This window comes from Phacochoerus africanus, chromosome 12 (genome assembly GCF_016906955.1).
Source record: "Phacochoerus africanus isolate WHEZ1 chromosome 12, ROS_Pafr_v1, whole genome shotgun sequence".
Classification (NCBI taxonomy): Eukaryota; Metazoa; Chordata; class Mammalia; order Artiodactyla; family Suidae; genus Phacochoerus; species Phacochoerus africanus.
The window spans coordinates 50228001-50255831 of NC_062555.1; the positions used below are offsets into that span (position 1 = coordinate 50228001).

Genomic DNA, 27831 nt, shown 5'->3' on the forward strand with positions numbered 1-27831 from the left:
TTGGCTATGTAGTCTTAAGTTATCTCAAGGACAAGTGCTGCTGTGATTACTTGTAAAATCAACATCCTGGAACCCCATTTTTATTTGAACTGACATGCCAGGCAGATTCAGACCCATTCACATTTCAGGACAGACTGATGGAATTTAACGTAACAAAATAATAAGAAAAGTTCATTGATAGGATTTTAGATTTCACATGGCAGCTAGTCTTAAAAAAAAAAAAAAAAACTCGTTTACTGTAGTATCAAAGAAAAATATCCGCAATTATCTATCTGAAAGGCTACTAACATATTCCTTTTCTGAATTACCTATCTGCAAGAGGCTGGATTATCTATGTGTGTTTCAAACAAAATATACTGTAGCAGATTAGAAGCAGGCTATTTCAGCTATCTTCTAATGAAGCCAGTCATTCAAGGAATTGGCAAATGATTTAGCTATTTTTATCAAAAAGGTGATATATGTTAACATGTAAGGGGTTTATTCATAATTTTTTTTAGGGCCACACCCACGGCATATGGAGGTCCCCAGGCTGGGGGTCTAATTGGAGCTGTTGCCACCAGCCTATGCCAGAGACACAGCAACACCAGATTTGAGCCTCATCTTTGACCTACACCACAGCTCATGGCAACTCGTCTTCTACCTACACCACAGCTCCTGGCAATGCTGGATCCTTAACCCACTGAGCAAGGCCAGGGATCAAACCCAAAACCTCGTGCTTCCTAGTCAGATTTGTCTCCACTGCACCATGATGGGAACTCCCATAATTTTTAATGAATTAATATTTTTTAATTTCTCATGGAAACATGAGATACAGTTTACATAAATAAAAAGTTCTTTGGAGTTCTCAACCTTATTTTTTTATGGCTCCAACCACAGCATATGGAAGTCCTAGGCCAGGGATCGAATACAGGCTGTAGTTGTGGCAACACCATATCCTGTGACCACACCCACACCCCACCAGTTATCGGAGCCACTGCAGCTGGATTCTTAACCCTCTGTACCATAGCAAGGAGTCCCTCAACAATTTTTTAAAGCAGAAATCATGAGACAGAAAGCTTGAGAACTTCTAGCCTTGAAAAAAGATGAGACTCAGAATACACTCCATGCTGGTAATCTTCCTTGAAGCTTGCAACTGAGATTTATGTTAACATGTGCATTTTGCAAATCATCTTAAATATTCTACTCTCTAGCTCTCAATCTATTATAAACCATTAGTGCTGTATGAAAAAGGCCCCAGAGAAAGGAGTAAATGATGAACCTTGTTATTTCCCTGGGTGCAGATATTCCTGTTTAAAAATCTCATCTTTTACAGGTGTTACAAAGGTTAATAAAATCTCGAGGAAAATCTCAAGCTAAACACCTCAATGTCCAGATGGTAGCAGCAGATAAGCTGGCCCAGTGTCCTCCAGTAAGTCTTGTATTGATCCACCTGAAGACATCAGACCAGGCAGGTTTTGTTTTCTTAACAAAAACCAGACAGGCAACCATCTGTCCTTTCAGAGAACCCTCTCCAGCAGCAGTGGCCTTCATTCCAAGAAGGGAAGTATTTTCTTTCTTTTTTTCTTTTTTCTTTTTTCTTTTTTGGCCATGGCATGCAACAGCCTGATGTGGGATCTCAGTTCCCAGACCAGGAGTTGAACCTGGACCACAGCAGTGAAATCACCAACTCCTAACTACTAGACCACCAGGGAACTCCCTATCCACCTCCTGCCATGAGCCTTATCCAGGTCATGGTCTTCGAATGGCTGCAGTTTGTTCTCTGGTGGCCTTGCCTTGTTAATATCTAACACCTAAATGGTATCTTGAATGAAGTCAGATCGTTGTTTCAAAACTCTGGTTTGAAAGATGGATCTATTTGGGTAATCAGGGGGCACGTTGCCAGTTGTATTTTTTTTAATTATAGTTGACTTACAATGTTCTGTCAATTCCTGCTGTATACCAAAGTGACCCAGTTATACATATTTTATATATATATATATATATATATATATATATACACATATACATACACATACACACACATTCTTTTTCTATCTTCCATGATGTTCCATTATTTAAGTGATTGGATATAGTCCCCTGTGCTATATATAGCAGGACCTCATTGCTTATCCATTTGAAATGCTATAGTTTGCATCTACTAACCTCAAACTTCTTGTCCAACCCACTCCCTCCAACCTCCTAGCACAAATACACAATGGAATACTACTTGGCCATAAAAAAGAATAAAATAATGCCAACTGCAGAAACATGGATGGAACTAGAGATTCTCCTACTAAGTGAAACAAGTTCTTAATCACTGTCTAAGAAATTGATCTGAGACAATATAAAAACCAATTTCTAAACCAATCAGTCACCCAGATTCTGACCCCTGAACATATTCCTCCTAATTACATACTGTGCTATATATATATATATAGTTTGGGGCTTTGACTTTTTTTAAATGAATGTTTATCAGAAGGTTTAAGAATTATGATTATATCCATGTATGATTACTTGGCATACGTTAAAATCTTTAAGAATGTGGAACCATTTTGAAGTGTGGACCGTGTCAAATCATTAGTGGTTTCAGCTTCCTGTGACAGATTTCCTCTCTTAACCCTGCCTTGATCATTTCCAAGACTCAGCTTTTCACAGTTTCCATGTCAAAAGCAGGCGTCTTCCTGCACTGCTTCACAAGCTTGTGTTTTTCACATCTCTTTTCTAACAAAGCATCCATTAATTCCTTTTTTAACTACTGGCAACTTTTCTATCATGCGGGGTAACATCTGTTATTACACCCGTTCACTTCCCGGTGGTTTATACGGGTGAGGCATCTGTGTTCTACACAACAGTCTACAGACAGGCCCTTGCAACCTGACTAATAGGACAGGGGGCCTTGTGAAAAGGCGGAGGGAGGAGCACATCAGCAAGGGCAGAGGCGCCCTTCCCTTCTCCCCTTTTACCTGGGGGAGCTGGGGGGGTTGGGTGGCTGTGAAGCTGGGCCTGGACTTGGCTGGCCTGAGTGTGCCGTTTGGAATGTCTGCCTCCGCAGGAATCGTTTGACGTGATCTTGGATGAGAACCAGCTTGAGGACGCCTGTGAGCACCTGGCCGACTACCTGGAGGCCTACTGGAAGGCCACCCACCCGCCCAGCAGCAGCCTCCCCAACCCTCTCCTCAGCCGTACTCTGGCCACTTCAACCCTGCCCAGGAGCCCGACTCTGGCCTCTCACTCACAGGTAAGCAAGCAGCTCTTCCCTGCGGCTGCCTGGCTAGGATCTGTGCCCCGAACCCGGGTGCCGTGCGTGTTCCAACTGGGCAGCTCTATCCAGAATGTGACAAACGCTGAGTCCTCAAGTACCTCCAGTGTCAACTGAGTACCTATAAGAAAAGCAGAATCCGGTGAAGGTATAGAAACCTGTAAGAGCCCCTAGCCCCATAGCCTCCTAAGACAGGGATGGCAGAACTTTCTACATGGGGGCAGCCGAGCCTGTGGACTCAGGCTGCCTGGGTTCCCATCCCTCACCTTCTCCTCCCTGCTGTGTAATCTTGGACCAATTCCTTACCTGCTCTGTGCCTCAGGAATACTAGTGGCCACCTACCTCATGAGGCCATGTCATGACCTGTCCCATCTCATGTCTGTTCTCGATATTGTCTTATTAGGTGGGTGTGTTAATATATGCCACTCTCTTACAATAGTGCTGGTCTCATTATCAGCCATTTAAAGCATTTGACATTTTATCATTTCTTTTTCCCTTAAAGCCAACATCCTAAATTCTCATCTTCCCACATGTATTTGAGCACCCATGTGTAAACATCTCAGGGGCCTGTATCTATAGTTGAGCTATGAGCAAATAAGGAACACCCTCCCTCCTCCATTTATTAAAAAAAAAAAAAAAAATTCCTCTGTGCACCGTCCTAGGCACTTAAAAATTAACACAAAGTCCAATACAATACAAACGCCACTGGATGTTATCAAAAGAATTAAGTGACCGAACAAGGTTAGATTTCACTTTCAAAGCCCTCAAAAAGGGACTCCACTGGGAATGACTTGCTTTTGTGACAGTTCTAATGACTCCGGAATTGGCTGAGGCCTGTGTTTGCCCCCTTTGCCTCCAGGGTCCTCCAGGCGATCAGAGGATGGATCGCTCAGCCCCGGGCCGGTCTGCTTCCCAAGTTGAAGAAGAAGCCTGCCCGGAGCTGGTCCGGAAACCCCAGCACCGGTCTTCGTCCTCCGCCCAGCACCACAACCACCGCAGTGGTGCCGGCCGCGGCCTCTCCAGGCAGGAGACGCTGGACTCAGAGACACAGGAGAGTCGAGACTCCGCCTACGTGGAGCCCAAGGAAGATTCCTGCCACGAGCCCGTGGACCACTGCGCCGCCCACCGTGACCACAGCCACAGGGAGGAGCCCCACGGAGGTGGCGAGCACAGACACCGCGAGTCTCGGCACCGCGCCCGGGACCCGGATCGGGAGCAGGACCACAACGAGTGCAGCAGACAGCGGAGCCGCCACAAATTCAAGGACGCAGAAGGGCTCGCCAAGAAGCGGAACGAGGCTGGGGACTGCAACAGGGATGTTTACATCCGCCAGTGACGTTCGTCCTTTTGTGTTGTTGGGGTTTTTTGTTTTTGTTTTTGTTTTTTTTTTTATTTTTAAAGTCTTGTACACCACCACCCTCACACTCAGTCTGGGGGCGTCTACATCGCAATTACGTGATCTGTCCTGTATATTTGTTCTGCTGTTGCTTGACTAGCAATAGCATGAAATAGAGTATTAATATCCTTTTTTTCCTTTTTAAGTGCTGCGGGAATCGGCCTGGAAAGGCTGCCATCCTCTGGTTGCGGACTGGACTATTTCAACTGTCTGGGCTTGCTGCCACTTGAACAAAATCTGTTGCCATCCACGTGGCATTAGTATTTTAAGACGCATAGCTGACATTTTCCAAAATGTAGTTGATGTATCCAGTGGGCCAGGACTGGCCCAGATTAAAAATTGGATTTCTTGATTCTCCAGATTTTTAATATGTAGGCACCGACCTGATTTGCATATTCATCATGGACCACTGTTTCTTGCTTGTACCTCTGGCTGACTAAATTTGGGGACAGATTCAGTCTTGCCTTACACAAAGGGGATCATAAAGTTAGAATCTATTTTCTATGTACTAGTATTGTGTACTGTATAGACAGTTTGTAAATGTTATTTCTGCGAACACCTTCTTATGATAATTATATATATTATATATATATATATACATATATATATATATCAGTTTGACCACACTGTTTTAGAGTCTTAATGCCAAGTCAGCAGATTTGCTTTATGAATTACAGGGACTAGAAACGCCCACCTTCAGGAAATTTGTAATACCATCGTCCAGACACCTATCCCCGTTCTAGGAGAAAGTCTGTACATACTGTAAATACGTGTGACTGCTTGACTTGAACAGGCTGATTTCTGAATGTTTTCCCATCCTTGTAAGTCAACGATTTTGACCGTAAATGATGGTAAATATAATCAAACTCCAAAGGTTGTTCTACTCCATCGGTGGGCACTGCCTGCGACAACCGCGTGCTTCGCGGCCACTGTCGTCTGAGCCGGAGTTCCATGTGTGCATGCGTGTGGGTCTGGGTGCGAGAGTGTGCACGAGTGGATCTGAATGCGGAAGACGGATGAAGAAACCAGCCTGGCGTCAGGCGCCCACCCACCTGCCCTGCAGGTCACAGGCCACGGGATGCTGCGGGGTCCGGGGGGCGGGCAGGGACGAGAGGAAGCTCACAGCCAGAGGGGGCGCGCATCTGCTGGCTCCTTGTTCTTGCTCCTCGAGAGGAAAAATACGGGCAACTTTTAACTGTGAGTGTTTCACTGGAAATGGACGATCTCTTATGTGCTTGAGTGTCTGTCTTAGGAGGAAACGTCTACACGCTTGTAGGGTTAATTTCGGGGGAAATAACTTCGTCTGACTCCTCCCGCTGCCTCGCCTGACCGCACCGTCCTTCCCTCCCGCTGTGTCGTCTCTCCGCTTTGCCTCCCCTTCCACCCCCTCCTCCCCCACCAGCTCCAACCGTCTCGCTGTCCGTCAAAACCTAGAAGTGCTTCTTATAACCAAAGTTTCTGCTCTTCGCAAGAAATCAGGGCAAAATGAGGTGACTTGAAGTGAACAAAAACGCTGAGAACATGTTCCTATGGCAGACCTCTCCACTGAAGGGGAAGCCAGAAGACGCGGTCGCCAGGCGTCCGCGGCACGAGGTGGCTGTCACGCTAAGGCTGAAGCCTCCTCTGTGTCTTAGTGTCCATCTGTCCAGCTGTGACTGGACAGGTAAAACAGTATTCCGTGTGCAAGTATCCAGCCCTTGAAGTCTGTCCCTGGAAAACTGCCCGTGATTGCCTACCTTCAGATCTGCACATTTTATAACTTTGTTAAATAGGTTAATCTCTATTTTTGTTTTGCTTCTTTTATTCCAGGTTCTTGCCAAATATTGCTTGGATCTTTATAGGTAAAACTGTTACACATTTAACTCCTTACCCCCCCCCCCAGAAAGATTTAAAAATGAGTTATGTATCTAGTGTTTTCTCAGCTAATATAAATAGGGAAAACATTTCCCAATCGACCTCTTTGTTAATTAGCTCTATACTGTTGACATAGCTTTATTTATTGAATATAAAAACAGCAGTCATAATATATAAATTTTTGATGTAAAACAGTCACATCATTGGGAAACTGTATTCCAATTAGGGTTACTTTTAAAAAATATTTCCAACAAACTTTCCATCATGGCCCCAATCCGTCCCTATACGAAATTTCATGCCGGTTAATGACCTTGGAATGAATATTTAAATTCTTGAAGTAGATCTGGTATCTTTTTTGCTGCTACCATTGAACCCTCTCAGTAGTGCTAACGGATTCCATTTTTTAAATTTTGTCCCTGTATTGTTTCTCACTTTGCTATGAAACATATCTGTCCAAATCCAGAGTATTCCTCAAAAGCCTATCTAGCAGGATTTGACATAAAAGCACCTACATGTGACATCTGTACAGTGGGCACATGTGTAATCAGTGTGAACTAAACATGTAAATAAAAAAAATCCAAGAACAATGGCATATTTACTGACTTGTGGAATGTAAAATCTTCGTCTCTTCAGAGAGCAAAGGTTTAATCTTAACCTAGCTGGTTGTAGAATCATGGTTTTGTAGATGACCTAGAAAATGCTGGAAATGTTCTCGATAGTTGGATGTTTTCTTGTCAAACCTATTTCAGTTTTTCCTTTGCTCTTTCTCTACTGCTCTTTTAAGTTACTGTTACAAAAAGGTGCTGCTAAATTGTAGGATGTCTTAGTCATGCTGTACTTTGGGACAAATGCCACATTTTGACACGGTCTGCTAGGCATTCATGTTAACAGTCACTGTCGGCTACACTGAAATGTCCAACAACCTGGTGTAAAGTCATTTCATATCACAGAAATAAAGAGAGCTGGCTTCTGCACTGTTGATCATTAGCAGTAGTGATTGCCACTTTAGGAATGGTTCTTAGAGCTGAAAGTAGGTTAAATACTCACCAGCACCTCCCACTCATGGCCCATCTTCCTGTGGGGCCTTCCCATCACGTCTGATAAAATGACAGCTTCCGGCAGGTAAAAGGTTCCTGAGGCCTGAGCACAGCCGAGTCAACTTCTCCCCACCTTCAATTTATGTATTCAGCAATTCTTGACTTGGATTTTGAATTTTACTGTTCATTCTTAAAATGGAGATCCATCTTGATGATGAATTTAATTCCTCACCCTCTGCACGGTGATGCAGTGCTGCTAGTTCTGGATATTCTCAACTTATTCATACGTCAAGGGTCACACTGTCAGAGAACACAGGTAATTAGACGGCTCTGGGTCGGCTGTTGAACGGTGGCTAAGTTGTATTTTTAACTATTTGTACTTTGTTATTTAAACTAAAATGTGATACACGGTTTTAAAGTAAAATGTACTCACTGTTGAATTAAAATGCTTTCTGTTTCACAGACATAACTATGGTAACATTAAATATGTTAAAAGATAAAATTAATTTTCTCCACATTTCCCTGATTTTTTTCCTTTTATCATATTTTTCTTAAACATCTGTATTCCTTAAAATTGCAAGTGGGAGTTACCATTGTGTCTCAGCAGGTTACAAACCTGACTAGTATCCATAAGGATACAGGTTCAATCCCTGGCCTTGCTCAGTGGGTTAAGGATCTGGCCTTGCTATGGCTATGGTGCAGGCCAGCAGCTGCAGCTCCAATTCGACCTGCTAGTCTGGGAACTTCCAGATGCCATGGGTGCGCACTTGGAAAAAAAAAAAAAAAGCATGTTTTATTTTCCTATTTTTTGAAAGATACCCACTGAGAAAGGTCTATGTTAAACATTTTACCAATATTGTCTTTTCTGTTTTTAATATGTAAATATTCTTCTGTTTGGCCTACATTGCTTATATTTGATATCTGTGGTGTCAGTTACAACTTCCCATGACTTCCACTAGGCTCCTTCTCTACCATTTCCATTCCAGTTTAGCACCTACAAGGCTTTACAGAGAGCATGAGAAGAAATGGAGTTTGTGTATTTTTTTAAGATGCAGTTGAAGTCTAGGGAAGTATGCCAAGCCCTATAAACAGAAGTACAAGTAAATGGTGTTTCTCTTTAGACAAATGACATCTATTGGACCTAAGACAGAATGAAAGGTGGAAAGAAGTTAGTTACATGTTTCAATCTTATGGCACTTGAAATTTTTTTTCCCTCATTTAAGAAGAATGTAATAAGAGGTTCTATTGTGGTTCAGTGGGTTAAGAACCCAACATATTGTCTGTGAAGATGCAGGTTTGATTCCTGGCTTCCCTCAGTAGGTTAAGGATCCATCACTGTTATAAACTCTGGTGTAGGTCACAGATACAGCTCAGATTCAGTGTTGCCATGGCTGTGGTGTTCTGCTGGCAGCTTCGACTTGACCCCTAGCCTGGGAACTTCCATATGCTGCAGAAGCAGCAGGGAAAAGAAAAAATAAGGATGTAAGGATGATCTGTCTGAAGCTCTGACAGAAAGCACAGGGTTCCTGCCTTCAAGCCTGGGGGCAGTGGTCAAGGGCATGCCTATAGGGTAACCTGGAGGGATATGTCAAGTGCCAAGACAGCAGGAGATAGAGGTACGAGGGGTGTAGACAGAGAAATGCCTAATCCAGCCTCAGAGAAGGCTGTGTGAGAAAGGCTTCCTCAAAGCAGAGGCCTTCTCAAGCTCACCTGATCCACGAGACCTGGCATTCCTGATGGATACAACAGATTCGAGAAATTCTTAATGGAAACCTATGAGAAAAAAAAAAAACTATTAGGCAATTACTTCCAATTATCCACTTTATATGCCCATGGCTCAATTTTGGGTAGATGTGAATTTATAGAACGGATGTTATTAACACTAAATGAGACAGCTTTTAAATTATGGCTGGGTATTGAGTATTTTAATATATCTTACCTAAAAAAGCAGGTAGGATGAAGCAAGCCCACCGTTACAATTAATTTTAAAAAGGCAGTCCTCTTAAACTGGCCACTACGGGGAGAGATGTGTTTGGTCACATTTGCAGTTTGGATGATTTCAGATTTTTAACTGTGAAGAGGTCTTTTTTTGTCTTGATCTGCCCCAGTCACAGGTGCCTGGTCTGAGGTCGGTGTTCTCTGGACCTGCTTGTGTTTGGTGGTAGGACGCCAAGGCTTAGCTCTAAGTGTCCAGCCACTTCCCAGCTCTCAGAGGATGCTTTTTTCTCTTTCTTACCACTCACATCTCTTAATAACCTGTATGTGATCCACCAGGTGATAAAAGGTACCCAAATTGTGCAGTATTCTCACTTTTAATCTATAGAGTAAAAAAAAAGTTTCATTTTAGTTTTCAGTTTAAAATCGAAGGGGGGAGTTCCTGGTGTGGCTCGGGGGTTAAGAACCTGACATAGTGTCCATGAGGATGCAGGTTCAATCCCTGGCCTCGCTCAGCGGGTTAAGGATCTGGCATTGTCACAAGCTGGAGTAAAGGTCACAGACTTGGATCGGATTTGGCGTGGCTGTGGTGTAGACCAGCAGCTGCAGCTCCAATTCAACCCCTAGCCCAGGAACTTCCATGTTCCACAGGTGAGGCTATAAAAAGAAAAAAAAAAAGTTTTTTTAAATATGAAGGGGAAAAAAGTAAACACAGTGAAGGGAGACTGTCATTTAGGAGAGGCCCAGAATTCAGGTGAAAGGGAGTTGATTTGACGAAACAGTCAACAGAAAAAGTCAGGTAAAATCCCCAGCTCAGTTGCCGGCACACGATAAATAAATAAGTTATAGTTCCCATAACCTGAATTCGTAAGCAACTTGTACACATGAACTCAGGAACAGAAAACATGTTTTATAACCAAATTAAATATTGCGGATTTTATTCCTTATGTTAAATCCACTGATTTTAACATTAAAAATGATTTGTTCTCTTTACAAATTAAAACAAAGACCCCAAGTGAAAGTATGTTCCAGACATTTATAGGCATCCCCTTTTCTTCATACTGCCTTCTTTATACTCTGCTAAATCCATGAAGAAAAAAATTTTTAAAACAAGAAATAGAATATCAAATTGCCCCCTGGCTATGTCCTCTATGAAGCAGAGTCTCTTGATCAAGTCCCTGGGTTCCTGGTGGAACAGCTGGCAGCCTTTTCCATTTCCTTAGCAACCACATCATCAATCACGTGGCCTGATGACAGTCTGATCTAAATTAAGGGGAAAAAAACCAGTGCACATCAAATGTTTGGAATTTTCACTTCTACGGTGCCTTCACCTTTGTGTTTTTGCCTTTTACAAATTTTGCAATGAAGAAACCTATACAGTCCTGATTTGCCAGCCGGATCATGTCTTCTGTTCTGGTGTCTCTGAGAGAATCAATGTCAGTGTCCCATGATGGCACCACGGACGGATCGAATCGCTGCAGCTGTTTCAACTGTTCAGATGTCAGGCCGGCTCCCATCATCCCTGCTCCTCCGATCTGAGGGTCCTGCTCCGGGAGGACGAGCAAACACAGACGAACACCCTCGCGTGAGTAAGTGTGCCTGTTATGACCAAGTTGTAGCTTTCGCCAATTCCAGAAACAGAAAAAAACCACCTTTTTACTTTATTTTTTCTAACTATTCATCTGTACACTTTACTCATTTATTTTTTCTTTTATGGCCGCACCACAGCCTATGGAAGTTCTCAGGCCAAGGACTGAATCCAAGCCGCAGCTTCTGACCTATCACTGGATCCTTGAACCCACTGGACCAGGCCAGGGATCACTCCTCCACAGTGACCCAAGCCGCTGCAGTCAGATTCTTAACCTACTGCCACAGCAGGAACTCCAGTAAACAACCTTTCAGAGCGGTTTTTCCAGGTAGTGAAGTGGGAGAGGGGTAATATCAGGTGACTTGGCAAGTGAGTACCTGGGACAGCCCACGTGCAGGTCTAGTACCACGACAGCAGAAGGCCTGAGCTTCACAGAACACACGGGTTCAAACTGCAGCCCTGCCCCACTGGAGCTGTTGGGCTTTGGGAAAGTAACTTTGCATAAATGTTTCCTCATCCATAAAGAAGATAAAACGCCCAGTTCCGAGGCTCACGTAAGGGGTACCATGCCTGGCACACAGGGGGTGCTCGATAAGTGGAGCATGACTACCAGTAACAGCAGTAGGTGACAATGCAGCTTTGTCTGTCAGACTCCCCCAAACGGACAGGAGTTTCTTGGGTGTCTCAAGATGCCTCTCTCTCGCCCATAAGAACTGGATGGTAACAGTTCTCTTTTTTTGTTGTTGTTTTAAAATGTACTAGAATACTAAGACATAAGTAAAGCTGAATCAAGCAGTTAGAGAAATACCAAATCATAAGGAACTGAGTGATACTTGCAAACCACTACTAGGAAAAATGCATAAAATCTAAGTCACCATTTCACAATGCCTATGTTAATGAAGATCTATTTTCTTTGGTTTATGTCTGAAAACCCATTGTTTATTAACCCTGGAGGGTGGGGGACGTTCCATCGCTTTCTGGGTATATACTGACTGTGCATGTGCATACACACACACATAAAATTTAAGTAAATTCTCAGGCCTTCTTTTCATTTACAATGTAACTGTCTTCATTTCTAACTCTAGAAACCACCTCTGAACTGTTTTTTAATTCATGTATAGTTCCAGGGACTTACTAGAATTCTGCACAGGGAAAACCAAAGGGAGACGTTCAATATATCTGAATGTGAGCATCACTACAAATTTAAATCTAGTCTCAAACATCATAGGCTGAAAATCTAGTCATAAATACAGTTTTAATAAAAACCAGAACAGGGAGTTCTCTTATGACACAGAAGGTTAATGATCTGACATTGTCACTGCTATGGTGTGAGTGTGATCCCTGGTCCAGGAACTTCCACATGCCATGGATGCAGCAAAAAAAAAAAAAAAAAAAAAAAAAACCAAAAAACTCACAAAAAACCCACACCAGAACAGAAAGCCAGTGGTAGGTAAAATAAAGTATAAGAAAGCTTTTTAAATGTTCCATATTTTATACAAGAAACCATACTGAAGCAATAATCCTGAACCATTTTCTTCCCCATGGCTAGTCTTTTGATATCCCAGTTATTAAAGCCTGTTTGGGCTTTGATGTGACATCAGAAAGAAAAGCTAAACATTTTCCCTATCAGAAAAATACAGGACCGGGGTGGGGGTGTTTTTTGGTAACAAAATTCTGACTAACGTGAACAAGAGCCACAAGTCAAATAAACAAGTAATAGAAGTCCACCTGAGCTCTGTGACATTTTCACACAACGGTCCAGAAGGAAGGCGTGGGAAAACGCTGTCAGGAGGTGCAATCTGGAATGGCTCGCCTTAGAGAAACTGCAATTCTGTCTCGGAATTCTTCTCTGATGTGTCTCTACCCATAACCCTCTGATCCCCACCGTGCTTAAGTTTCCATGACTCATCTGATGACCCAGACACAACCGCCCTTCCCTTCTTCTCACCTGGCGCTGCAGCTGAAGGCAGGGAAATGTTCCCAGGGCCCAGGCAACTTGTTCTTCGTTTTCTGCCAGCGTGACAGTGCATGTGCTGTAAACCAGCACGCCCCCCGGCTTCAGCAGCTCAACTGCCTAAAGCAAAGTGTCGTCAGACTGTGCGGATCACAAGAGCCAATACACATTCCAAGATCTGTATCTATGTATATAAACCTTTTCCAAGTGTTTGAGATAAACGAATGATGGCCTGTAGAGCCAGGATTCTCCAATTAGTGGTCCAGACCAGGTGCACTTCAGTATCTTGGAGCTGTTTTAGTCCACAGGAACCAAGACCTTTCCAAATATGATCACTCAGTTTCACAACTTTAGACTCTCTGTGTGTTTTCTTTTTTTAGGGCTGCACCCTCGGCATATGGAGGTTCCCAGGCTGGGGATCCAATCAGAGCTACAGCCGCTGGCCTACACCACAGCCACAGAAATGCCAGATCCGGGCCGCATCTGCGACCTACACCATGGTTCATGGCAATGCCAGATCCTCAACCCACTGAGTGAGGCCAGGAATCGAACCCACAACCTCATGGTTCCTAGTTGGCTTTGTTTCCGATGCACCACAACAGGAACTCCTAGACTCCATTTTTATGCTAAAAACTCACAAATTTACATTTTTAGATGAGATCCCTTTTTAAATTTTTTTTTTTTTTTAGGGACACACAGCACATGGAAGTTCCAAGGCTAGGGTTCAAATCAGAGTTACAGCTGCCAGTCTACACCACAGCCACAGCAACACCAGTTCTGAGCCACACCCAAGATCTATACCACAGCTCATGGCAATGCTGGATCCTTAACCTGCTGAGGGATCAAACCCATATCCTCATGGATACTAATCTGGTTTGTTACCACTGGGCCACATGGGGAACTCCTGAGATTCCTTTTTGAGTTCCATACTCTATATTCGACTGCCTTCTCAACATTTTTAGTCAGATGTAACAGTCTTCTCTGAAACCTACTGCAGAAGTATGCCCGTCCTTCCAGGGGCTCGGGCCCCCACCCCAGATTATCCTTCATGTGCCTCTTTCTCTCCCGCATCCCCATCCATCGAGCAAAATCCACAAGCTGGCTTCTCCTCACCACTCCCACTGCTGTCACTCTGCTCCAATCTGCAGCATCTTTTGCCTGGACTATCCCAACAGTTTCCTTCCTGCTTAGTTCCATGCCCTCCTATCATCTATTCTCAGCAGCCAGAGTGGTGCTTTTAAAGCTGTCTCTTCTCAGCTTCAAATGTTCTCCATCATGACCTGGAGTCAAAGCCCATATCCTCAGAGCTGCCTGCAAAGCCCCGCATACAGCCGGCCTCTCACTGCCTTCCCTTCTTGGGTGCCTCACTCCCTCTGCTTGAGTACCACCAGCCTCTGCTGGTCTGGATCCCGCAGGACATGCCCCTCAGGATCTCTGCAACAGCTCAGAAAGCTCTGCTCAGTCCCTGCGCTGCTGCTCCCTCCTCACAACCTTCTTATCTTTGCTTCTATTTCCAGGTCCCAGCAATGCCCTCCCAGACCACCCTGGGTCCCTGAGTCCTACTCCCAACTATTCTTTTTTAAGGGCCACACTGTGGCATACAGAAGTTCCCAGGCTAGGTGCTGAATGGGAGCTGCAGTTGCCAGACTACACCACAGCCACAGCAATGCTAGATCCGAGTGGTACATGGGATCCAAGTAGCACCCAGGATCTATGCCACACAGCTCATGGCAACACCAGATCATTTAAATCACTGAGTGAGGCCAGGGATTGAACCTGCATCCTCATGGATACTAGCTGGACTCTTAACCTCCTGAGCCACAACAGGAACTCCCAACTCCAACTATTCTGACCAGGCATTCCTGTCCACTCTTCAGTATGCTCCATGGATTATCATCCTGAAATGCCCTAAATCCTTCACTCATCTATTTGTTAATTTTCCTCCCCAATTAGAATAGAAACCCTGTGTATAAAGGCGAGGCTGACTACCATACAGTCAGCACCAAGAGGAGCGTTTTACAGAGAAGGTGCCCAATCAGTATTTGTCCAGGAAATAAAGTGCAATAGGAAAAGGAACTTGTCCCACAGAACTCAAGTTTCTCTTTTCAAATTCTCAGTTTTTTAAATTTTTAATGAAAATCTTTTTTAAAAAAATTCAAATAATATGCTTTCCTAACCATACCCTGTACACTGATCCATACACAGTACACTGATCAGAATTTAAACGTTGCTACTAGGTGCCAATGACTGTTTTAAGCACATTACATAGATTTTCTCAATAAATCCTATAACCACCATGAGGTATAGTTACTGTCTCCAATGAGGTAACCCTGTCAGGGCAGTTATTATCCCCCCTTCTCAAATCTGGAAACCCCTGTGCTTAAACCCCTTAACTTATATGGAGAAGCCATGGCTCAAATCAGGACGTGTCCACATTCTCCATTTCTACCCTTTGTCCAGTGGCACACCTGCCAGATTCTACACTCTCTCTCATACACAGTCAGCTGCTCCTTGTCACTGAGATCAGTACATCTCCTCCAAGTGGCCCTTCGATGTCTTTGCGGGGGAAACTCCCTGGTGGCCTAGCAGGTTAAGGACTCAGCATTGTCACTGCTGTGGCACAGGTTTGATCCCTGGCCTGGGAACTTTCACATGCCTCGGGTACAACCAAATATAAATAAGTAACAAAACAAAATGCCTTTTTCCTCTGAGCTAAATGCCAAGTCTCTTAAAGCATGGTCCTAATTTTACCCTCATGTCAAAGTGGGTTTTGGCTATAAGTCAAGCTTCTTTCTGGGTGCCTGTTCCTGTGACTTCCAGGATGTGTTCTTTGAATCAGACCATACAGAAGAGAAGGTTTAAACAACCCACTACCAGTGCCCCTGCTGTGGAGGCCAGGAGACACAGGAAGAGCTGATAGGAAACGTACTTATGGACAGCGTTGGAGATGGGCTCATCACAGTACAGCCATTATTGCCGGAGCCTTCGTATTTGTAATTAGGAAGCTGAGAGGAAATGACAAAATCATCTTTGATCAAATGCTGTCTACATCTTGGAAAATCCACAAAATCATTTTTGCAAAAAACAGGAATTCTCCAATGGTTTTTGTCATTGTTCTGAAACATAGTGGAGACCAGTTAGATCTCCTAAATTGTTACAGTTCTTCTATATTCTGCACTGGATCCAGCCTCTTCTCAATTTTATGCATGTCTTTGCCTCTACTGGATTTCCTACTTTTAATTCACTATGATCCAGGAACCCTATTGAAAAAATTATTTTAGGAGCTCCCATTGTGGCACAACGGGATTGGCAGCACCTTTAGAGTGCCCGGTACAGTGGGTTAAAGATCTGGCATTGCTGCAGCTTCAACTTAGGTTGAAACTGCACTGGGCTCCGATCCCTGGCCCAGGAGCTCTATATAGTGTGGGATGGCCAAAAATGAAAAAAAAAAAAAATTACTTTATATCCAAGTTTTTTACATCAATTGGTATATATTAACAATTCTCTATTTTTAAGACAGAACAGAATGTTTGAAATTCACGAAATGTCTCAGAGAACAAATTCTACTATTGCCTGTGATGAAAGAGTCAACATAAAGGAAAAATAGGTCTCCAGTTTTCTGTGTGTGCGGTAAATAAAATTTACCATTTTAGCCATTTTTAAGTGTACTATTCAATGGCATTAAGTACATTCACACTGCTGTACAACCACTACCATTATCCTTCTCCCAAACTTTTTCATCATTCCAAACTGAAACTCCGTCCCCATTAAACAGTAACTCCCTGTTCTCCCGTCCCCCCAGCCTCTGTAAATGGAATCATGTAATATTTGGTCCCTTTGTGTCTGGCTTATATAACTTAGCATAAATAATGTGTTCAGAATTCATCCATGCTGTAGCATGTATCGGAATTTCATTCCTTTTCAAGGCTGTATAATAGTCCATTGTATGCAGAGACCACATTTTACTCTTCCATTCATCTGCTGATGAACACCTGGGTTTCTTCCACATTTTGGTTAATGTGACCAATGCTGCTATGAACACTGCCTGCTCTGTCTTCAAAATATCAAAATAGTAAAAGTCACCTTTCTCGCGCAGCAAAGTATCATCACCTACCACAGTAAAGAGTTTTCTCTGTAATGGTTGGTATGATGTCACTTCCTTCAGAGTCCAAGTACAAGCCATGTTTGGTCTCTGTCCCATTCCACTGCAGGGGGCATCAAGCAGAATTCGGTCAAAAGATTCGGGTAAGAATGGAGGTTCTCCTATAAAGAGAATTATAAACATATTTGTCCTCTGCCCCATTAGAATAGAAAACTCCTGAGATAGATACAGTTATCAGGAATTTAAAATCATAACCTAAAACAGAAAGTAATGAACAACAACTTCTCCATTCAATCAAGTAGCTGGTTAAGCTAACTGACTTACGTGTCAAAAGGTTAAGGGTGCACTTATTATCAGATTCACTGATACAGAGTACAAGCCAAGTCCTAATCAAACAAGACCTTATACCCCCAGCATCAGAAGCCACAATTCATCAGAGCTGGGACCAGCAATTAATTCTAGTCATTCTGTGAGCAGACATTGTTCTTAGGAAGTCTTAACTGCAGACAGCCCCAGAAAAAGAGAGTACCTTTTAGGGTCTAGTCACACATACCGGTTCTGTGGCCCCTCAGTCTCCTTGCTTCTGTGGCCATCAGCAAGGCCATGCTCTAGAGCGAGGCCATAATCTGCCCTGAATCCAATCTTCCACAGGTTTCCCTTTGCGTTCACTTATACAACTTTCCCCACTCCAGCTTCTGATCTAAATAGATAGTGTTGGAGTTCCTGTCATGGCTCAGTGGTTAACGAATCCGACTCGGAACCATGAGGTTGCAGGTTCGATCCCTGGCCTTGCTGAATGGGTTAAGGATCCGGTGTTGCCATGAGCTGTGGTGAAGGTTACAGACGCGGCTCAGATCCCTTGTTGCTGTGGCTCTGGCGTAGGCCAGTGGCTACAGCTCCAATTCGACCCCTAGCCTGGGAATCTCCATATGCCGTGGGAGCAGCCCTAGAAAAGGCAAAAGGACAAAAATAAATAAATAATAGATAGATAGTGTTATTGGAGAAACTCATGAAGTCTAACAGGTCTGCTTATATCTTGATGGTATCTAAACATAGAGAAGACACTACTGCTGATTCCTTTTATAAGAAGCTAGGGGACTTCCTATAGCACCTATAGCCATGTTGTGAGTCTCACCCCAAGATAACTTTCTGCTGTTCTCTGGTCACAAAACCATTAGATACAAGCTCTGATCAATTTAACTCATCTCCATCTTCAACCATCCTTGCTTTCTTATCTACAGCCTCCCAAGAAATAGCTTTTCAAAGTAAGCAAGTATTTTAAGGTTTTTAATACATACTAATAAAATCTTCTAGAAAGACTAGGCAAATTTACACTTCCAGTATCATGAGTGTTATTTTCCCCAAAATCTTCACTATGTTACTGACCATTTGTTTTCTGAGTTTTTGGCTTTTGTTTTGTTTTTTGTTTTAAGGGCCAAACCTGTGGCATATGGAGGTTCCCAGGCTAGGGGTCGAATTGGAGCTGCAGCCACCAGTCTACGCCACAGCCACAGCAACTCGGGACCCCAGCCACATCTGCGACCTACACTACAGCTCACAGCAACACCAGATCTTTAACCCACTAAGCAAGGCCAGAGATGGAACCCACATCCTCATGGATACTAGTCAGGTTCGTTACCGCTGAGATAATGAAAAATGGGATCTCCCTGTTATTTTTTTCTTTACATGGTCACACTGTCTTCGTGGTTTTTCTACTGAGACTTGTCTTTTTCTCATTGATTAAAAGAGCTCTCTATACATCAAGGATGTTAATCTCTCCTTTCTTAAATCCTTTTTTTTTTTTTTTTTCTTTTTCGGGCTGCACCTGAGACATATGGAAGTTCCCAGGCTAGGGGTCAAATTGGAGTCAAAGCTGCTGACCCCTGCCACTGCCACAGCAATGCCAGATCCAAGCTGCATCTGCGACCTACACCACTGCTCACAGCAACTCTGGATCCCTGACCCACTGAGTAAGGCCAGGGATTGAACCTGCATCCTCATTGATACTAGTCCAATTCACTGCTATTGCACAACAAGAACTCCTCTCCTTTCTTAAATCTTTCACAAATCGTTATAAATCCCACAATTTGCTATCTGCTATGGTTTTTATGCACATAAACACTAAGTATTAATCTCTTGTTGAATTCCATATTTGCTTTTATGCTTTAAAATCTTCCCCATTATGAAATTAAATGTTCAATGAATGTTTCATATTCATCTAATGTTTCAACTAAATGTTCACCTAATGTTTCTTGCTTTTTAAAATAAATGCTTCATGCATTAAAGTCTTTCCCATTAAGAAATCAAATAATGTTCATCTGCTTCCAGTTATTTCTCAGTTTAATTCTTGACAGTAAACTTTGATCCATCTTAAAAGTACTTGTGCGTATAAGCCTTACACCCCACCCTCCAAAAAGAGAAAAAAATCACTTAGCTATTTGTTGACTAATTTACTCTTTCCTCTGGTTTGAAATGCTAATTTTATCATAAACTAAATTCTTGTATACATTTGAACCTATCTGAAGGGCTATCTGTTCTGCTCCCAATACCCTGGTTATTAAGCTATATTTTCCCGTGGTCCAAATGTACCCGTCTCTACCCTGCTGTGATGCTGAGGTGGCAACTCTGTGAACTACAACTCTCCTTTGCCTGCTGGCTTCAAGACTCACAAACAGGAGGCAGAGAAATGATGGGCTGGGGAAGAGGATCAAAGACAAGAGGGGTAGAGAATAGGACTTTTCTGGATGGATTGTTTCAGTCAAAACAATCCCAGTAAGCCCTCTGCCTTGGCAGCTGCTGCTTCCAGCCTGTTCCCTTAAGAATCACTATGAAGTACACAGAGCCCTCTCCCTACAACACCAAGTCCCAGCTCCACAAGGTCACCTGCTCCGAATCCTGAGTAGCAGTTAGGTAACACCCTCTTCCTTAGAGTCTTAAATCCCAGCTCCAGGAAGCCTATTCTGTAAATTTTTGGAGAGGCCAGAAATAAACCCACACACTTATAGTTAATTAATCCATGACAAAGGAAGGAGAAACATACACCGGGGGGAAAAGACAATCTTCAATGAGTGACTTGGTGAAAACTGGACAACTACATGCAAAGGACTGAAGTTATAACATTTTTTCACACTGTATATAAACTCAAAATGGATAAAAGTCCTCAAAGTAAGACAATAAACCATAAAACTCCTAGAAGAAAATACAGGCAGTACACTCTTTTACAGAAGTCTTATTAGCAATTTTGTTTCACCTCAAGCAAAGAAAGCAAAAGCAAAAATAAACAAATGGGACCTAATCACACCTAAAAGCTTGAGCACAGCCAAAGAAACAACCAACAAAATGAAAAGACAACCTACAAAATGAGAGCAAGTTATATGTATGAAAAGGTATAATATCCAAAATATATAATGAACTCATAAAAGTCAGTATTAAAAAAAAAAACCATTTAAGAAATGGGCAGAGAACCTAAATAGGCATTTTTTCCAAAGAAGACAGATGGCCAACAGGCACATTGAAAAGATGCATAATAACATCAACAGTCATCAGGGAAATGTAAATCAAAAACATGAGTTACGACCTCACACCTGTCCGAATGGATATCATTAAAGACAACAAATAACAAGGGTATGCGAGGATGTGGAGAAAAGGGAACCCTTGCACACTGTTGGTGGGAGTGTAAACAGGTGCACAACTACAGCAAAAAGTATGGAAGTGCCTCAAAAAATTAAAAACAGAACTGCTACTAAGGAAAAGAACAAAGAGGCAGAAGACCAACAAGGAAACAGAACATTTCAACATTATAAACCAACTAAGCCTAACAGAACACTATCTAGCAGAAAGCTCTATAAAACAGCAGACAGCATATTCTTCTCTAGTGCACATGGATCATTTTCTAGGACAACTATATGCAAGGACATAAAACAAAGCTCAACAAATTTAAAAATGGTTAAACTCATACAATGTTTGTTTTCCCACCAAAATGGAAGAAAAAATAGATATTAGTAATAAAAGGAAATATGGGAAATTCTAAGTATGTGGAAATTTAAAAACATGCTCCTAAAATATCATAGGTTAAAGAAATCACAGGTAAACCATAAAATGCTTTTACATGAAGGACAACAAAATGCAATGTACCACATCTTATGGAAAGTAGCAAAAGAGTATCTTGGATAGTTATAGCTCTAAATATTTAATTAAAAAGAAAAATGTCAAACCAACAACATAGACTTCCATTCGTAAGACACTGAAAATAGATGAGCAAACTAAAAATGAAGGAAGAAAAGAATAAAAATGGGAGCAGGAATTAATGCAACAGAGAAAAGAAAAACAAAAATCAACAAGACTGAAAACTGACTCTTTGAAAATTTTAGCTGGAATGACCATGAGAGGAGACACAAAACAATAAAATCAGTAATTAAAGGGTGACACTGCTATTGATCTTACAAAAATAAAAGTGATTATAAAGAATTCTATAAACTGTATAGATAAATGAAATGGACAAATTACTAGAAAGATACAAACTACTGAAATTGACAAAAGAAGAAAGAAAAACTGAAAAAAGCAACAGTGAGTAGAGAGAGAATGTTATTAAAACTCACACAAAGAAAAGCCCAGGTCCAAATCACTTCACTGATGAATCCACCAAAATTTTATTTATTTATTTATTTATTTTGCTTTTTAGGGCTGCACCTGCGGCATATGGAGGTTCCCCCAAGCCTAGGGGTCAAATCGGAGCTACAGCTGCTGGCCTACGCCACACCAACGCCAGATCCAAGCCACGTCTGCAACCTACGCCACAGCTCACAGCAACACCGTTTCTTTAACCCACTGATTGAGCCAGGGATTGAACCTGCAACCTCATCGTTCCTGGTTGGATTCATTTCCACTGTGCCATGACAGAAACTCCAAATCCACCAAACTTTTAAATAATACCAATCCTTCATAAATTCTTTCATAAACATAAAAGAATAATTTTGGAGTTCCCATTGTGGCTCAGAATTTAGGAACTGACACCATCTCTGTGAGGACGCAGGTTTTCGTCTTTTTTTTTTTTTGTCTTTTCTAGGGCTGCACCTGCAGCATATGGAGGTTCCCGGGCTAGGGGTCTAATCAGAGCTGTAGCTGCCGGCCTACACCAGAGCCACAGCAACTCGGGATCCAAGCCGCCTCTGCGACCTATACCACAGCTCAAGGTAATGCCAGATCCTTAACGCAGTGAGCAAGGCCAGGGTTCTTAGTCAGATTCATTAAGCACTGAGCCACAACGTGAACTCCAGGACTCAGGTTTGATCTCTGGCCTTGCTCAGTGGGTTAAGGATTTGGCACTGCGTCATGCTGTGGCATAGGTCGAAGATGTTGCTTGGATCCAGTGTTGCTGTGGCTGTGGAGCAGGCCTGAAGCTACAGCTCGAATTCGACCCCGGACCCAGTAATTCCATATGCCGCAGGTGCAGCCGTAAAAAGAAAGAAGAAAAGAATAAGGTCCAACTCCTTCTATGAGACAGGTCTTATCCCGATACCAAAATCTGACAAAGACATCACAAGAAAGAAAACCACAGACCAGCATCTTTACAAAAATGGACACAATTATCCTCAATAAAATACAAGCAAACACAGTCCAACATTTAAAAAAAAAAAAAAAAAAAGATACACCATGACCAAGTAGGATTTAACTCAGGAATACAAGGTTGATTCAAAATGTGAAAATTACTTGAATAAAGGTCAAAGACCACAATGACCATTTGAATAAGACACAGAAAAAGCATCTGACAAAATCTAACACCATTTCATTATTTTAAATATTCAACAAACTAGCATCTGACAAAAATCCAACACCATTTCATGGTTTAAAATATCCAGCAAACTAGAAAGACTAGTGAAATTTTACAACCTGATAAAGGCTATCTCTGAGAAACCTACAGCTTCAGGCCACTTGAAAAAAAGACTAATCGGGAACTAAATAGGAATGTTCCCTATCACCATTTCTTTTTTTTTTTTTTTTTTTTTGCTATTTCTTGGGCCGCTCCCTCGGCATATGGAGGTTCCCAGACTAGGGGTTGAACCGGAGCTGTAGCCACTGGCCTACCCACAGCTCACGGCAACGCTGGATCGTTAACCCACTGAGCAAGGGCAGGGATCGAACCCGCGACCTCATGGTTCCTAGTCAGATTTGTTAACCACTGCGCCACGACAGGAACTCCCTTATCACCATTTCTGTTCAACATCATATTAAGGTTCCAGGGAGGGCAACCGGGCAACAAAATGAACTAAAAGTCATCTAGACTAGCAAAGAGGGAACTGGCCTATGTCTTTTTGCAGATGGACAAAATTGGAAGAATCATACTTGCCAATTTCAAGATTTACTACAAAGATACAGTAATTAAGGCAGAAATATCAATGAAAGAGAATTGAGAGTTTAGAAATGAACCCTGACATTTAAGATCAACTAATTTTCTTTCCTTTTGGTCTTTTTTTTAGGGCCACACCCGCAGCATATGGAGGTTCCCAGGCTGCGGGTCCAATGGGAGCTGTAGTTGCCGGCCTATGCCACAGCCACAGCCATGCAGGATCCAAGCTATGTCTGTGATCTACATAACAGTTCACGAAAACGCCAGATCCTTAACCCACTGAGCAAGGCCAGGGGTCGAACCTGAGTCCTCACAGATACTAGTCAGATTTGTTTCCACTACGCTACAACGGAAACTCCAAATTTTTTTTTTTTTCCTTGTCTTATTTAGGGCCGCACCTGAGGCATATGGAGATTCCCAGGCTAGGGGTTGAATCAGATCTGCAGCCGCAGCCACAGCAACATGGGATCCAAGCTATGTCTACAACCTACACCACAGCTCACAGCAACACTGGATCCTTAACCCACTGAGCAAGGCCAGGAATTGAATCTGCGTCTTTCATGGATCCTAGTCAGATTTGTTTCTGCTGAACCACGACGGGAACTCAGGTAGAAAATACTTATAAATTATCTATCTAATAAGGGATTTATACCTAGAATAAAGAACTCTTACAACCTCATAATAAAAAGACAACCCAATTAAAACACGGGCAAAGGATCGAATGGACGAGTAAATATAGTATGATCAGTAGAGACACTTAAGATGCTTAACTTTTTTTTTGTTTGTTTAGAGCCATACCCATGGAATACGGAGGTTCCCAGGCTAGGGGTCTAAACCACAGCCACAGCAACGCCAGATCCAAGCCATACCTGCGACTACGCCACAGCTCAAGGCAACATTGGATTCTTAACCCACTGAGCGAGGCCAGGGATCGAACCCGCAACTCATGGTTACTAGTCGGATTCGTTTCGCTGGGCCACAATGGGAACTCCAAGACACTCAACTTTATTTATTAGCCATCTGCAGAATCTGCGTCTAGGAAATGTAAATGAAAACCACAATGAGATGCCACTTCCCACCTACCAAGGTGGCAACCGTCAGACAGATATTAAGTGCTGGTGAGGATGTGGAGAAACTGGAAGCCTCCTGCACTGCTAGTGGGAATGCAAAATGGTACAAACTGCTTTGTAAAACAGCCTGGCAATTCTGTTCAAGGTTGAACGGAGGGTTACCATAGAATCCAGCAATCCCAATTCTAGGTATATACTCAAGAGAAATTAAACACACAAAAACTTAAACACAAATGTTCATAGCAATGTTATTCATCACGGAAAAAAAGAGGAAAGAATCCAAGCGTCCATCAACTGCTGAATGAATGAATAACATGGTATTACCCACACTCATCCACGAAGAGGAACGAAATACTCATACATGCTACATGTTAAACCTTAAAACCACTATATTAAAGGAAAGAAACCAGTCACTAAAGTCCATATACCATATGATCACACTTATATGTGAAATGTCTAGAAATCTATATGGACAAGACAGATTAATGGTTGACTAGGGCTGGAGGTAGAGGCTGAAGGGGGTTGAGTGTTAATGAGAATGAAGTTCCTTCTTGGGGCAATAAAAGTGTCCTAAAATTAGACTGTGGTGATGGTTGTAAAACCCTGTGAATATTTCTTAAAAAGCAGTGAATTGTGTACCTTAAATGTGTGAACTGTATAGCATACAAAGTATATATATCAATAAAGTTGTTAAAACATTAGCAAGGTCAGGTAATTAAAGGTGTTATTACAATGTTCATTTTTAAGGAATCTTTACTATTCATCATATATGAAGGAAAAAATACCTTTTCTCTCATTTAACAAATGATATAGGTTGACATAATTTAAAATTATGAAAGAAGGAATTTTTCAAAAACTTTAAGTATGACACGTGTTGACTTTTGTTGTCAAAAATAAACAAGAACTGCTTAAAAGGACTGATATCTAGAGTATTTACATCCTATACTAGAAAACAACTTGTTTCCTCTTCAAATTTTATTACTGAGAGACGAGACTAGATTCAGATGTCCCCTTAAAAGCAACATTAAAACATTACCAAGTGTGGGAATTCCCGTCGTGGCTCAGTGGTTAATGAATCTGACTAGGAACCATGAGGTTTCAGGTTCGGTCCCTTGCCCTGCTCCGTGGGTTAAGGATCTGGCGTTGCCATGAGCTATGGTGTAGGTTGCAGACACAGCTTGGATCCTACGTTGCTGTGGCTCTGGTGTAGGCCAGCGGCTACAGCTCCGATTCGACCCCAGCCTGGGAACCTCCATATGCTGTGGGAGCGGCCCAAGAAATGGCAAAAAGACAAAAAAAAAATTACCAGGAATTATTTCTTCCTAATAAATCAAAGCCCAACTGAATATACCCCATTCCAGTTTCTCTTTTTAGATATCCTGTAGTATTGAGATCACCTTGGAATGCTATTTAACAATATTAATCATATTAACGCAGTCTACAGAACAGGTAAAAATCACTGAGAAGTAAAGAGCAGAATTATTACTACTGTTGCATTCACGCATTTTCAAGTCAGTATACCTTATCCTCCTGCATTCAATTAACAAGCTATTATGTATATAAAAATTTATGAATGAGAATTAAAATGACGGACCATGAAAGAAATTGTCTTTTCCAAAAATAGCTACTACAGTATCTTGCAGCCCATATGTTCTTACAATTTCACACTGAGAGTCAAGGACTCCTGGAGGTCCCAGTTGACAGCCACCATCATCCTTCCAACACGTATGTGAAAAAGAGCACCTCTGAGATGACACCTTCCTCAGCCACCATGTGGCTGCAACCACACGAGATAATGAAAGTTAAGAACCTGCTATCTGAGTATCTGGTCAACCCCCAGAACTGGAGGGAATAATAATAAAATGACTACTGCTGTTTCTAGCCACAAAGTGGTGGGATGACTTGGGTGGGGCAGCTGTGTAACCAGAACCAACTGAGTAGGGAAACCACCACGTAGCTTGAGGTCAGCGTCAGTGACTGGGTCACTGAATCACCAGTTAACGCTCATGGCCTCCATATACTATGCACCGCATTTATCCACTCAGAGGCTTTCAAATCCTTTCAATTTCAAGGAGGAAGAAGGGAGTTCCCATTGTGGCTCAGTGGTAAGGAACCCGACTAGTATCCATGAGGCTTCAGATTCAATCTCTGGTCTCACTCACTGGGTTAAGCATCCAGGGTTGCTGTGAGCTGTGCTGTAAGTCATAAATGCAGCTTAGACCCCAAGCTGCTGTGGCGGTGGCGCAGGCCAGCAGCTGCCGCTCCAATTCAACCCCTAGCCTGGGAACTTCCATATGCCTTGGGTGAGGCACTAAAAAGCAAAAAAAAAAAGGGGGGGGTTGTATTGATTAATAAAAGAAAAAAATGTAAATGGTCACCATCTCCACTTTTAATAATACAAAACTTCTGGCAGACTACTATTTGTCCTTCAATTACCATTATCCTCTTTTGCTAGAGTAATCGTCTGAACATGGCGACACAGCTAAAGACCCTGTTTTCTAGCCCCACTTGCAACCTATTATCAAATGACTCAGTGGTGGGCTGTGCACCACCCCCACATCCATGTCCTACCCTTAAAAGGACTGGCACTGCACCTCCTAGTCCCTTTCCCTTCCCCTGAGAAAAACCTAAAACAGATGTGTGTTGGCCCCAGAGATAAAGCTACCAGCATCAGATGTCCACCTCTAACTGTTCAGTGAGACAAAAATAAATGACAAAAACAAAAAAACAAACACACACAAAAATGCTTCTATCTTTTCTAAACCAATGAATTTTGGGGCTCTCCAGTATAGCCCCCTAGCCTGCACACTGATATAATCTCCTGCAAACCCCTGGCTAGTACTGGAAGGCTGACAATCCACTGACCATGACATGCTGTCACCATGTAAGGAGGCACTTCAATCTGACCTGATCCCACTCTTCTTCAGGATGCTCTGTTTTTCTGGCAAGTTTTCCATGTGTGTCATTCATTTGGTTTTACTTTTTTAATTCTACGTGGCTTACTACCTGTTACACAGACATTATAAACCAATTTTAGAGTTTTGTGGACTTTCACATTATTACTTATGAAGTAGCCTTTTTGAAAGTCATCACGACTCAAATAGCATCCTTTGTCTTTTTTTTTCCCTTCCTTTTCTAGGGCTGCTTCCCACGGCATATGGAGGCTCCCAGGCTAGGGGTCGAATCAGAGCTGTAGCCACCCGCCTATGCCAGAGCCACAGCAACGCGGGATCCGAGCCATGTCTGCAACCTACCTACACCACAGCTCACGGCAATGCTGGATCCTTAACGCACTGAGCAAGGCTGGGGAT

At 42.5% G+C, this 27831-nt stretch overlaps 2 protein-coding genes across 10 annotated transcripts in view; one reads left to right on the forward strand and one right to left on the reverse strand.

The window, feature by feature from the left end:
- CACNB2 (calcium voltage-gated channel auxiliary subunit beta 2) overlaps positions 1 to 4690 on the forward strand; it is a 445465-nt gene extending 440775 nt beyond the window's left edge. For all 4 annotated transcript variants that reach the window (XM_047755514.1, XM_047755511.1, XM_047755512.1 and 1 more), the window contains 3 exons: positions 1313 to 1408; positions 3032 to 3217; positions 4098 to 4690. In XM_047755514.1, coding sequence (XP_047611470.1) covers positions 1313 to 1408; positions 3032 to 3217; positions 4098 to 4574 — 759 coding nt within the window. In that variant the 3' untranslated portion in view covers positions 4575 to 4690. The remainder of the gene's footprint in view (positions 1 to 1312; positions 1409 to 3031; positions 3218 to 4097) is intronic.
- The window catches only part of NSUN6 (NOP2/Sun RNA methyltransferase 6), an 89858-nt gene that overhangs the window by 12586 nt on the left and 49441 nt on the right, over positions 1 to 27831 (reverse strand). For 2 of the 6 annotated variants that reach the window (XM_047755520.1, XM_047755515.1), the window contains 7 exons: positions 17117 to 17265; positions 12997 to 13122; positions 10792 to 11004; positions 9236 to 9298; positions 7536 to 7825; positions 5687 to 5799; positions 3216 to 3359 (listed from right to left, as the gene is read on the reverse strand). In XM_047755520.1, coding sequence (XP_047611476.1) covers positions 7814 to 7825; positions 9236 to 9298; positions 10792 to 11004; positions 12997 to 13122; positions 17117 to 17265 — 563 coding nt within the window. In that variant the 3' untranslated portion in view covers positions 3216 to 3359; positions 5687 to 5799; positions 7536 to 7813. Of the gene's footprint in view, positions 1 to 3215; positions 3360 to 5277; positions 5800 to 7535; positions 7826 to 9235; positions 9299 to 9464; positions 9843 to 10791; positions 11005 to 12996; positions 13123 to 17116; positions 17266 to 27831 lie in introns of those variants that run through there. The other 4 variants (XM_047755516.1, XM_047755519.1, XM_047755517.1 and 1 more) reach the window with 4 other exon arrangements.